A 13,234-nucleotide genomic window follows, 5' to 3' on the forward strand; every position below is an offset into this window, starting at 1 on the left:
TTGATAAAAAAAAAAGATCAATAATCCCTCCAGAATACCACATTAAGACACCTAGACCTTGAGGAACACCGTAGAAAAAGCCATGCTGTGATTTGATATAAAAAAAACTTTTGACATTTGGAGATTTCTGCATGTTTCTGCGGTTGGATGGCGAGCACTTCTGTTGTGTAAACTGCTCAGAAAACCCCTTATTATCAATCTAGCTAGGAAAGCCATCCATCCTCTGAATTAGGCCTGCACGATAAGATTAAAAGTTGCAGCCGCAAGGAATTGTGGGGCTGAATTATCTCCTTTCCTTTGGTAAAGGATGCTCCAGTGTATCCTCTGCTAAAGGAGATAATAAAGGAAGCATTGAAGCTCCTTTCCTCAGCATTTAGAGGATTCTAACAGCTCTCCTCACGGCTGCTACTGAGATACTTCCGGGTCATTTCACTCCATTAGGAACCTTCCTGAGGGAAGAAGACTTTTCGACCGCAGCCCCGGATCGGAATTGGGCTGATAAGTCGTCGGACAGCGAGTCCCGCGAGAGTATATGCAAGTTTTTGCAGATCTCAAATCAGATTTCGCATTTTTGCGGGCTCCCTTCTAGACACGACCTTTTGCAACGGCTGAGTGGGCGTTTCCATTTACGGACCAGAGCCAGAGTTGCCAAGTCGGCTTATTATCAGTGACTTTGGGCTTGTTTTCCTGAAGAGGCCTCACTAATATTGGTAGTCGTGGGGGAGCATTTTTTGGGGTTTGTTTCTAAAGTGTAGTTGCTTATTTGGGCTCCTGTCTCTCTCCTTTATACCGCTCTAGTTTGTCCACACACAGATGGCTGACAGTCGCTGACAGTCGCTCACCGTCGCCGCCACTCAGAGTTTTGTTGTGAGACAAATCTTGATGGGGTTGATGGAGTATAGCTAACAATACCAGGTACTAAGTGGGCGAAATATGGCAAAAAGTGGGAAACAAAGAACGGGAAACAGAGAGTGGAGTTAAAGTTTGGATTCGCCCTCAAGTGGGGGACGATTCAAAAGCAGTTTGACGTTTTTCTAAGTGTGATATAATAGCACATCATGCCGATCTGGTTCAACATGCTAGCACTGAAACACATAAAAGAAAACGTAGCTCCGTTCTCTTCAGCGAGGCTTCGATTCACGGTCTTTGCAAAAATGAAACGAAATGCAAAAATTTAATTAAATGTATACAACTTCTTTTAGTTTAGTTGACAAGAAAGTCAACTGAACTAAAGTAACTAAAGCTAAAAATGACATAAAATGTTCAACCTCTTTAAGTTCATAACAAGTTTTCTTAGATTAGATTCCATCTTTTCTAGGTTTACTAACAGCTGTCACTTGACCCGGCTCATGAGCCATGACAAGAGAGGTGTACAAGTTTATTATTAAACAAACAATAACCAATCAATGCATGAATGAATGAATCAGTGTGATCAGTGTGTCAGCAGATGGATGAGTGGTTGTGTGGTGAATTAAGGGTGTAAAACCTGATCTAGTAACACAGCCGAAGCCAACCAAACAAGAACATGGTGGTGTAGGAATGGAGAGATCTCAGCTTTATCTTTAAATCATCCGTCGGTACCAACCATGTCATGTCAGCTTGTCATGAAGGAGGTTAAATAACGCTCAAAAGTTACGCTAAATATTGGTGAGGAAAAACTGTCATGGCCATTTTCAAAGGGGTCCCTTGACCTCTGACCTCCAGATCAGTGAATGTAAATGGGTTCTATGGGTACCCACGAGTCTCCACTTTACAGACATGCTCACTTTATGATAATCACATGCAGTTTGGGGCAAAGAACAAATGTCTTATTATCACCTATTCAAAAATGGTGTGTTTGAATATTTCTGCATACTGGGGTCCCTAAACGGTCTTTGAATTCCATAAATTGGATATCACTGTAAAGCTGAGACTCTGGTGGATCCAATGAACTCAACTGTATTCATGTGTGATGATGTTAGTCCCCATAGGAGACATTTCATTGACCTCACTGTATAAAATGACCTGTGGTGACCTCTAGGATAATCACAGCCTCATGAAACTTTATAGCCACAAACTAGAGACCTAGAACATTCAGAGGATGGATGGATCAAACTAGAGACCTAGAGCATTCAGAGGATGGATGGATCAAACTAGAGACCTAGAGCATTCAGAGGATAGATGGATCAAACTAGAGACCTAGAGCATTCAGAGGATGGATGGATCAGACTAGAGACCTAGATCATTCAGAGGATGGATGGATCAAACTAGAGACCTAGAGCATTCAGAGGATGGATGGATCAGACTAGAGACCTAGAGCATTCAGAGGATGGATGGAACAAACTAGAGACCTAGAGCATTCAGAGGATGGATGGATCAGACCAGAGACCTAGAGCATTCAGAGGATGGACGGATGTATGCAATTCTTGCAGAAATCTCCAAAATGTCAAAAGTGTTTGATCCCAAATCACCGCATGTCTTCTTCTACGGTGTTCCTCAAGGTCTCGGTGTCTTAATGTGGTATTTTGGAGGGATTATTGATCATTCTTATCAATTCTCCAGTGGTAAAAAATGGTTAAATCTAGCACCAAATCTGTGGAACAAATGGTATCAACCCAAAAATTGCTGCAACAACTCCAACTGCTTCCACCAATCGGAAGGTCGGCGGTTCGATCCCCGCCTCCTCTGGTCACATGTCGCAAGATACTGAACCCTAAATGTCTCCTGAGCCATCGGTGTGTGAATGAGTATTAAGATCGGATCCTGATGGGCAGGTTGGCACCTTGAGGCGTGGCAGCCCTTGAGCGCTTTGAGGTAGAAAAGAAAAAGCAAACGTGAGTATGAGTAGTTTATTTCTGATTTGAACGGGAGGCTTTTAGGAGGAAAATGTCTGAAACAAACATATTACAACAATATTGCTTATTAATACTGATTAATCTCTTTCTTCACAGGTCCATTTTGTTTCAAGTAAATAACAGTAACATCCAGATAGTTCATTGAAATCATGGAAATAAAAAAAAACCAATAAAACTTCACAGAATTCAGAGTGTAAAATCCTCCATCTGTACCCTCGGAGACTTAATGCACGTAAACTTGCAGGATGTGACTCCTTTATTTTTTTATTTTTGCACAGTGTGGTAAAGCATCATCATCAGCTTTATGCCAGAGTCTGATCAGAACTTAGATTTCTAAGAGCCTGAAGTCGAGAAAAGTTCAATCCCAGCAAACGTGTGATGTCAGGAAGACGTTCAGATCGTGTCTGTTTAACGTCCGTCAGTCCAGACCCACTTTTGGACGTCTGGTGGACGTGCAAGTTGGGTTCAATATTTGAACGTCTGGTGGACGTGCAACTCAGGTTGACATCAATAGTTGGACGTTTAAAAAAGACGTCGCAAAAAACGTTCATTCTGGCTCCTCAATGGACATCTTCGGACGTCGACAGAGACGTTAAATTGACGTCTTTTGGACGTGTCTTTGCTCAGTGGGATGATGCAATCGCTAGTTGTTTTCCAACATTATTTTCCTCCCCAGACTTCAGCTCATATCCAGTTAGCGCCTGTTGGCTTCAGCGTTTGGCAGTTGTGTCGAGTGCTGCAAGTGAATCAGCATTTGTGGATTGATAACAAAGTGTGGAAGAGCACAGAGGAGCCTTACTGTTACCACTGGGCACGTTGAATACTGTCAGCTCTTTGCAGCTTTTGATACGATGCTAACAGGTTTTTGGAATGCGTTGCTTCAGTTTGTGCTTATCCTACAGGGTAATGAAGAGGCAGACTTATGTGTAGGAATAACACATGTAGAAGCAGGGAAAAAACATGAAAAACGCATTGTAGTGCTTTACATATGGGTTAAAAAGAAGCAGCCATTTCTGAAGCATCAGAACCTCTAAAGCTGCACATGCTCTATGAAATGCAGACCAGCGTTAACATACCGTTTGTGAACCACAGACATGTTTATGGTGACACACGCAATAACCACTGGGGGTGACACAAAAAAGAGGATTTGATTAATTAATTTGATTTGGATTATTCAAAAACACCCAAACTGACAGGATGAATATGTGGATAAATAGGTATACTGCAGTTCTGGCAATGGCTGTGTTTCATGTGTTTCATGTGTTTCATGTCTCTACTGGCAGCATCACTTCTGCTTCCTCCAAAGCAGTGTAAGTGTGAGCCAGGCACTCCACTGTAGAGGCATTGGGGGGGACAGATTGTTGGACGGGTCTTCTGGGTCAACAGTGTCGCAGGTCAGGGGTCAGGTGTTGTGTTCCACAGAGATGGAGGACCCAGAGGGGACTGAGGAAGCCTGACAGGAGGCACTCATGGTAGGCAGACCGAGGGCCAGTGATCCACGAGGGTCGACACACTGCTGCTGAGAACAAGAGAGCCAGGAGTAGAGATCACGGTCCAGCCCTGTGGTTTTACATAGACCATAATGCCTAGCAGCCGCCTGTCGAGCAGCAAGCGTCTCCAGATAACTGCTGTTATGATTTGATGTCACATAAAAATAAAATAAATTGAATTTAAAACACACACGCATTCGTATTTTGTGTCCAATTATCATATGCAGGAACATGCAACAGGTTCTCATCCTCAACTCAGTCAAATTTATTTTTATAAAGCGTCAAATCATAACAGAAGATATCTCAAGACGCTTTTTATATAGAGCAGAGGCCTGGACTACGAAGCAGGATTTGGCGATAGCGAGGTAACTTCAGGGTTAACCCTTCAGGGTTTTCCGTCCTACGAAGGTGGATCACTTCTTACCGGGGTAGATCGCCATGGTAACTGATGCTGAACAGCTAACCTGCTCCGGAGTAGTGTGTGTGTGAAGGGGAGACAGTCACAGGGGGGCGGATGGGCTGTTGCAGAGCCCTACTGCCATGGGGAAAAAACTGTTTTTGTAGCGTGATGTTTTGGTCCTGATGGACCTTAACCTCCTGCCAGATGGCAGAGTCTGGAATAGATGGTGTCCAGGATGGGAGGGGTCGGCCACAATCTTCCCTACCCTCCTTAAGGTCCTGGAGGTGTACAGCTCCTGGAGGGAGGGAAGGTTGCAGCCGATCGCCCTCTCTGCAGCACGGATGACCCGCTGCAGCCTGACCTTGTCCTTGGCGGTGGCAGCGGCGAACCAGACGGTGATGGAGGAGGTGAGGATGGACTCGATGATGGCCGAGTAAAAGTGCACCATCATGGTCTGTGGCAGGTTGAATTTCTTCAGCTGCCGCCGGAAGTACATCCTCTGCTGGGCCTTACTGATGAGGGAGCTGATGTTTAGCTCCCACTTGAGGTCCTGGGCGATGGTCGTGTCCAGGAAACGGAACGACTCCACCGCGTTGACTGGGGAGCCGCGCAGGATGAGGGGGGGGAGCGGGGCTGAGTTTCTCCTGAAGTCCACTGCCATCTCCACTGTCTTCAGAGCATTCAGCTCCATGTGGTTCTGGCTGCACCAGGATGCCAGATGGTCAACCTCCCATCTGTAAGCGGACTCATCACCCTCGGAGATGAGGCCGATGAGGGTGGTGTCGTCTGCAAACTTAAGGAGCCTGACAGATTGGTGTTTGGAGGTGCAGCCGTTGGTGTACAGGGAGAAGAGCAGTGGGGAGAGAAAGCAGCCTTGGGGGGCACCAGTGCTGATAGTCTGGGTGTCGGAGACTTGCTTCCCCAGCCTTACGTGCTGACTCCTGTCAGTTAGAAAGTCAGTGATCCACCTGCAGGTGGAGTCAGGCACGCTCAGCAGGGAAAGCTTGTCCTGTAGCAGAGCTGGGCTGATGGTGTTGAATGCGGAGCTGAAGTCCACAAACAGGATCCTGGCATAGGAGCCAGGGGAGTCCAGGTGCTGGAGGATGTAATGACGGGCTAAATTTACTGCGTCGTCTTCAGACCTGTTGGCTCTGTAGGCGAACTGCAGTGGGTCCAGCAGGGGGTTGGTGATAGTCTTTAGGTGGTGGAGCACAAGGCGTTCAAAGGTCTTCATTATAACGGAGGTCAGGGCGACGGGTCTGTAGTCCTGAAGACCTGTGATCCTTGGCTTCTTGGGGACCGGGATGATGGTGGAGGCTTTGAAGCAGGCCGGCACCCTGCAGATTTCCAGTGATGTGTTGAAAATCCCTGTAAACACTGGAGACAACTGGTCTGCACAGTGTTTAAGGGTTGCAGGTGAGACACAGTCTGGGCCGGCTGCCTTGCGGGGGTTTTGTCCTTTGAAGAGCCTGTTGACTTCCCCCTCTTTGATGGACAGAGGTGTGAAGGGGGGGAGGGGTGTGCACAGGCTCGGTGCTTGTGGAGAAAGCTGGGGGGGGCTGGTGTTAACAGTGTTAACTGCTGATGGCTGATGGCTGGGGGGAGAGGAGATGTAGTCAGGACTGTCACTTTGTCTGTCGAATCTGCAGTAAAACTCATTCAGCTCATTTGCCAGTCGGAGGTCATTCGTGGAGTGGGACGGTTTGGGCTTATAGTTTGTGATCTGCCTCAGCCCTTTCCAGACTGAGGCTGAGTCGTTGGCTGAGAACTGCTCTTGTAGTTTCTCAGAATACTGCCGTTTGGCCTCTCTCACCGCCTTGCCAAATGCGTATTTAGCCTCTTTAAAGCCCTCCCTGTCACCACTCCTAAATGCCTCTTCCTTAACCAAACGAAGCAGTTTGAGTTTGGCTGTGAACCAGGGCTTCTCATTGTTGTAATGAACCCTGGTGCGCGTCGGTATACAGCTTTCCTCACAGAAGCTGATATACGACGTCACAGCCTCTGCATACTCGTCCAGACTGTCAGTGGCGGTCCTAAACATCTCCCAGTCCGTGCAGTCCAGGCACTCACGCAGATCCTCCACCGCCTCGCTGCTCCACTTCTTGGTCGTCCTCACAACCGGTCTAGCCAGTTTGACCCTCTGCCTGTAAGAGGGGATGAGGTGGACCAAGACGTGGTCGGAGTTTCCCAGCGCAGCGCGGGGAACGGTGTGATATGCCTTACTGATGTTACAGTAGCACTTGTCCAGCGTGTTCTCCTCTCTGGTCGGACATTTAACAAACTGTTTATATTTTGGGAGCTCCTGTGATAAGTTCCCTTTGTTAAAGTCCCCAAGAACGATAACAAGAGAGTCCGGGTTTTTCCTCTCCACCTCCCGTATCTGGTCGGCAAGCAGCCGCTGCGCAAGCTCCACGTGAGCCTGAGGCGTGATGTAAACACCGACCAGAATTAAGGAGGAGAATTCACGGGGGGAATAAAATGGTTTGCAATTGATAAAAAGGATTCCAAATCCGGAGAACATGTCCGCAGAAGCACTGTCACGTCCTTGCACCAGCCGTTGTTAACATAGAAACATATTCCCCCTCCCTTTGACTTGTGTGATAGCTCCGGGTCGCGGTCGGCTCGGAACAGCTGGAAGCCGGGAAGCTGCAGCGCAGAGTCCGGTATAGTTCCACACAACCACGACTCAGTAAAACACAAGACTGAAGAGAGGGAAAAGTCTCTGTTGTTTCTCACCATCAGCAGCAACTCGTCCACTTTGTTGCACAGTGAGCGCACGTTGGAGAGGAATATCGCATATCTGTCTGAAGCGATTCAGCGCTCCGGAGCGCTTTCCCCTCCTGCGCTTAATCGCTCGGCCGAGGGCCACAGCACCAAGTAAAAGGTGCATTAAATCCGCTGAAGGAGCCAGAAATGTGGGAAAAAGATCTGATGGGGTGGATTCCCTGAGGATCAGGATGTCTTCTCTAGAGAAAACAATCCGTGAACTTTCACAAAAAACTAAAGAAATACAAAAAAAACAGAAAAACAGAGCGCACCAACTCGCCGAGGCAGCCGTAGTCAGCGCCATCTTGGATCTCCTCTGGGAATCATTCATTTCCGTCCCATAACTTGAGATATTTCCCTGTCTCTAGAGTCTGCTGTGTGACTGTGATGTTGCTTTTACCTGTGAAAGGAGCTGAGGAGGCTCGAACCCTCAGCTGCGGGGAGGGTACGAGGAACGGCACTGTGGCAGAAGGCTACTGACGTCCAGCCCCCTCTTGTGTAAAGCAAAGTAGCTAACTTAAGGGTGAAAAAAGCACTGTGAAGGTGATCACTGGAGGCAAAGTAACACTACTGTGGAGTTGACAGGAAGTAAAGAGATGTGCAGTTTGTAGAACAGATACACGTCCCACTGCATTGTGCAAGTAAAGAATAGCAACATATACCAGGGCATACTTTCCTATGTTTCATGTAGCTAACAGTATTTTCAGGATGCATCACAGAAGCTAACAGTCCAGTCACATAACTTTAAAATAATGTGTTAACTGATTATCATTCCGTTCTTCTTTAAAAAAACATTTGAATTGATGGACAGGAATATTTCCAGTTGTGAATCATTTCTAACACAGAATTCATGTATGGTGTAGTCTTGGGATGCTCGTCTTCTGATGGAGCGCTCTCTGGCTGTGAAATGTCCAGATATCAGCACTCACCTGGCTGGAACCAAGAAGGTCCAGCAGGTTCTCGCCAGACCTGGAGTTCTGGAAAGGTTCTTACCCGACCAGCCCCAAGTAGTGGAGCAGATCAGAGCAACGTTTGCTGGCCTCTACACTCTAGACATGGTGAGAAAACACATACTACACAGTCGTAAGAGACTAAATTCATTGAGAATCATTTTCTAACCCTTCTGGGTTCCAGGGTCCAGAGGGTGACCGGACAGTGACCATGGCTTTGGCTGACCCAGATGAGTTTGTCCTGAAGCCTCAGAGAGAAGGAGGAGGTAAGATGACATCTGCATAAGATAAGATAAGATAAGATAGAACTTTATTAATCCCGAAGGAAACTCTTGTGCCAGAGATTGCTCAAAATTACAACAAGTCAAGTATATAAAATCCAAAGTACTATTTCTAGCACCAATGCTCAATAGAATAACAATTTAGTAAGATACATTTAGTAAAATGAATGAATAAGATAAGTCAAATAAAATAAGTCAAATAAAAACAAATTTAAAAAGTAAGCTAAAAAACAGAAAAGGAAGCAATATTGCATATAATGAGAAAAGAAGTAATAATGCATATGATGAACAGTAATATTGCGCACAAATATATATAAACTATAAATATATAAATCCTCTGAAAAAGCTAGCATATGACATGTATTGGTTTTTCTTTACAAGTCACTGAATGGAACATTGTTTCAGCTATCATTGCTATCAAAGTTAAGACTACACATGACCTCACATGTCTCTGCTTCACCACTTCAGGGAACAATTATTTTGGAGAGGACATAGTTCGAAAACTACAGGAGGCTAAAAGTGACAAAAGAAGAGCTGCATATATTCTGATGGACAGGATCCGGCCCAGAACAGAACAAAACATCTTGCTGATGAAAGGACTTCCACTCAAACTCACCTCTGTTTGTAGTGAAATAGGAGTTTACGGAGCCTATGTGAGGTATAGTATACACAGAGCCGTACAGCATGCATGTGCTATAAATGAAAAATCATACAGGCATAGATAATGCTTGATAATCATGAAAAAAATGTCTTATTTTCATTTAATCATGATGCATGTGTATCTCCCTACAGGCATGGAGGAGAAATGGTCCTTAATGAGGTTGTTGGTCACATTTTGAGGACAAAGGACATCGAACACAATGATGCAGGGATAACTGCTGGAGTTTGCGTATTTGACAGGCCGCTCGTCATCTGAACACTCCTTCTGGTATTTACAGAGGCTCTGATCTATTGCATTTCATTTTGCATGCGTTTCCTAAGTTGCAGTGCGATGAGCCAGAGGCATCATGCCCATTCAAGAAGTCAAAAAGTCACACACACCCCTTTCTCTATGGTATTGGTTTCTTCCAAAAGTTGCAGGATGAAATTGGCTTGCAACAGCAGGTATGCACACACACAGATATACAGATAATAGATTACACACTTCATTACATTTGAGAAATATAAGCATAGTTTGCTTAGCAAGATAGTTGGCTAGTACGGGCTAAAGTTGATAGCCGGAGAGCGGTGTGAATCTTATGACAGTGAGCTGGTTTTTACCACCACAATCATAGGTTATAGTTAGCAAATGTTATGCTGATATAGCTGATCCTGTCTCATGCCTAATCTTGGTCTGTGTTCCTTCTCTCCAGGTGTGGCTGCTCTCTTGATTGGGAGTCAATAAAGAGGGGGATGGGATTTTGGATCAGTCTCTCTTCCACTCTGGCCTGGCCTGGCAGCAGTAGCAGCAGCAGCAGTAGTAGTAGTAGTAGTAGTAGTATATTGACCACTTGTAGTTTTTTTTTTGTTCTTTATCTTTTCTGGTGAGTCCGGTGGTTTAGTTTTCGGTGTTTTGTTTCTGTTTGTCAGGGTTTAGTTTGGGGTTATGTTGTTCAGGGGTAGAGGGAAGCACCCGGTTCCGCCGGCTCTGTAAGAGCCGGGCTGAGGTGGCTTCCCCTCTTTTGTCACCTTTTGCCGGCTCACCAGTTCATTAGTTATGGGTAAAACTTTAGGGGTTAGTTTGGTGTTTTTACTTAACTTGGCTCTTTTGTTATTTATTGGTCTATTTCTGTGTTGCTCTAAAAATAAAAACTTGTATATCTTTTGAAACTCTTGATTCTTGTGATTATGTTCGACCTCGTCTACGAGCTTTTCTCGGGGTCGTAACAGCAAAACACTGGATTCCATCTGATAAATCCATCTTTAGCTCTTTTTCAAGAAAGGTGTCAGCAGTGTGTAGAAGTGAGTGAATAGGTGCCATTTACAATAACCATAACGACACAAATTATTCAGATAATTCAAATAAATACGCAGTATTTGCCCTAATATAAAGCAAGAGATTACTGCGCTACAAAAACTGGCATCAACCTAAAGCAGGAAGTTAAAGGGGACATATTATGAATGTATAAAGGTGAGTGGATACAGCGTTGGAGGCGGTTTCTAGATTTCAATGGGGGGGCGACCCTGAGACCCCCTATTTAAAGCTGAAGTAGGCGAGATTGAAAAAAAGTTATTTTTATACAACGGTCGCTATATCGTGACAATAGTGCATGAAACAGGTAACCTGAAAAAAATAATGTTCCTCTGTGTCCTCCGGTGTCTTCCAGTATCCTCCGGTGCTCCTATTGGCATCTGCAAGATTTCACAGACCAGAGGAAAACAAGCATTCAGAGCTGATCTGAGGTCTGCTGTCCATCTGCTGTCTATGAGAGCTGGCTGTCAATCCCTCTGAACTCTGACCAAACAGTCAAACCAGGCAGCACTGATCAAATATGAATCAATATTCTGTTACGTTAATTCTTATTTCTCTCCTCACATGTTTTCAGAATCATCTTCTAGAGCACGGTTTAGCTGTAAAATGAGAAAGTTTGTGACGCCGCCGCCACTGTAAAATCTGGTGAAGGAAAGCCAAGTTCTGGTCACATGACCGGAGCACAGCCAATAGGAACACTCTCAATGAAATGACCTGTGATTGGTCAAAGTCTCCCTTCACGGGCTAGATGTTCTAAAGCCTGAAAACAGAGCCATGAGGAGGAGCAGAAGTCTAGTTTTCTCTCAGAACACTTGAATTACAATATGCTGAAAGGTTATTATGGAATTTTTGCCCAATGATGCCAAAAATATACTGCCTACACTTTAATATTATCCATTAAAAGAAAAAAATCTTGGCCTCACTCATTTGTAAACTCGGGCTAACAGCCCCTGGGGGGCTTAAAGACACCATCTCATACACTACTGTCAGGATATAGTGACCACTTTATAAAAATAACTTTTTTTATCATATTTGCTCCATTTCTACCCACTACAGCTTTAAGGCTGCTGACAGTTATTTAAATGAAACCTCCTGAGAAGTTTAAAGAGGAAATCACTCTTTATAAGAACTGCTAACAACTCACAAACATCTGACACGTGACAAAGGGCCCCAAGTAGACACTGCTTTATTGTGAGGGGTCACAGGCCACAAAGGCTGGGAATCACTGGTTTAACCCCCAACAGTGCATTGTTTTATAACTTTATATTTTTAATGTAAAATCTTAATCTGAAAACTGCCAGATAGATGTAGTAGAGTAAAAAGTAGAATATTTTCCACTGAAATGTAGTGGAATAGAAGTATAAAGTAGAATAACATAGAAATATTCAAGTAATGTACATGTAACTCAACATTTCACTTCTGAGTATACAGTAGTATTTGAGTAAATATACCTAGTTATTTCCCATCACGTATAAACTGGGATAATTCTGTTTTTTATGACTTACATGCAATAACCCTAACCTGAAGTAGAGGACTATAATTATAATCTTTCTACTCTCAATGGTGCCTAGACACTGAATAGAAACAAAGAGTGTGATGTGTAGAGAGAGGTGAAATGTAATGCTGAAATTATGTGTTTTTGCCTTCTTGTCAATGACGCTGTTACAATATTTAAATGTGCATACATGTCTTTATGGTCTTGTTTGACCCATGTCAGCATCTTTAAATGTGTTTGTGCATGAACAAGAGGTGGATCATTTATATATGTATTAGAAAGGGGGAGGCACAGTGGTGCAGTGGTTAGCACTGTCGCCTCACAGCAAGAGGGTCACAGATTCAAACATGGCTTGGGGCTCTTCTGTGTGAACCCTTCTCATGTTTTCCCCGTGTTAGCATGGGTTTACTCCGGTTCTGTACTGTTTACGTCCATGTTTACTAGCGCGTTGTCTTCTTGCAACGAGGAGTTGCAGCTGGAGGAGGTGCTGTGGCGTAGTTGGTTAAAGTGCCTGTCTAGTAATCAGGAGATCCTGGGTTCAAATCCCAGCAGTGCCTTTTGGTTGCAGAGATTGTCTCTCTCTTTGGGCTAAATGCATTTCATATGAACTACCCAATACCAGTTTGTTTTACCTCTGACCACAGTCAGCATTGCATGCATCTGAAACCACACCCAACAGTGATGTCACAGGGTGACATGAGCTCTTAAATTACTTATTATTATCATTATTACTTACTTTATTTCTGCCACCTCTATATCAAGGGTTAAGTTTCGGGAGGAAAACTTTGTCAATAAGTTAAGAGAAAGACTGTAGTTCTGGTTAAAAGTTGATTGTTGTGATGAGGAAACAGACAGCTCCTGTGTTGAACTCTTTGTAACGCTTTTTTACATTTTGGATATGAATGCAGCTTTGAAAGAACAGAGTGTACACCAACAAGAGGAGATGCTGTGGCTTAGTTGGTTAAAAGGCCTGTCTAGTAAACAGGAGATCCTGGGTTCAAATCCCAGCAGTTCCTGTTCCTTACAGAAATGATCTCTTGAATGAAGTCTGTCATGTTTATCCCTGA

General features: G+C 44.4%; 1 protein-coding gene and 1 non-coding gene across 2 annotated transcripts; both read left to right on the forward strand.

Moving 5' to 3' along the window:
* The first annotated feature begins 8,007 nt into the window (after positions 1 to 8,007).
* On the forward strand, positions 8,008 to 10,518 carry LOC141777727 (glutathione synthetase-like). Its single transcript, XM_074652243.1, has 5 exons — positions 8,008 to 8,548; positions 8,625 to 8,706; positions 9,190 to 9,379; positions 9,514 to 9,649; positions 10,074 to 10,518. Exons 1-4 carry the CDS (start codon positions 8,375 to 8,377, stop codon positions 9,635 to 9,637), a joined length of 570 nt encoding a protein of 189 aa, XP_074508344.1. The 5' UTR covers positions 8,008 to 8,374; the 3' UTR covers positions 9,638 to 9,649; positions 10,074 to 10,518.
* A 2,132-nt stretch (positions 10,519 to 12,650) lies between these two features.
* Positions 12,651 to 12,724, forward strand: trnat-agu (transfer RNA threonine (anticodon AGU)). The gene has a single exon. It is a non-coding gene; the product is annotated as a tRNA-Thr (tRNA).
* Positions 12,725 to 13,234: the final 510 nt, after the last annotated feature.

This window comes from Sebastes fasciatus, chromosome 11 (assembly GCF_043250625.1).
Source record: "Sebastes fasciatus isolate fSebFas1 chromosome 11, fSebFas1.pri, whole genome shotgun sequence".
Taxonomy (NCBI): domain Eukaryota; kingdom Metazoa; phylum Chordata; class Actinopteri; order Perciformes; family Sebastidae; genus Sebastes; species Sebastes fasciatus.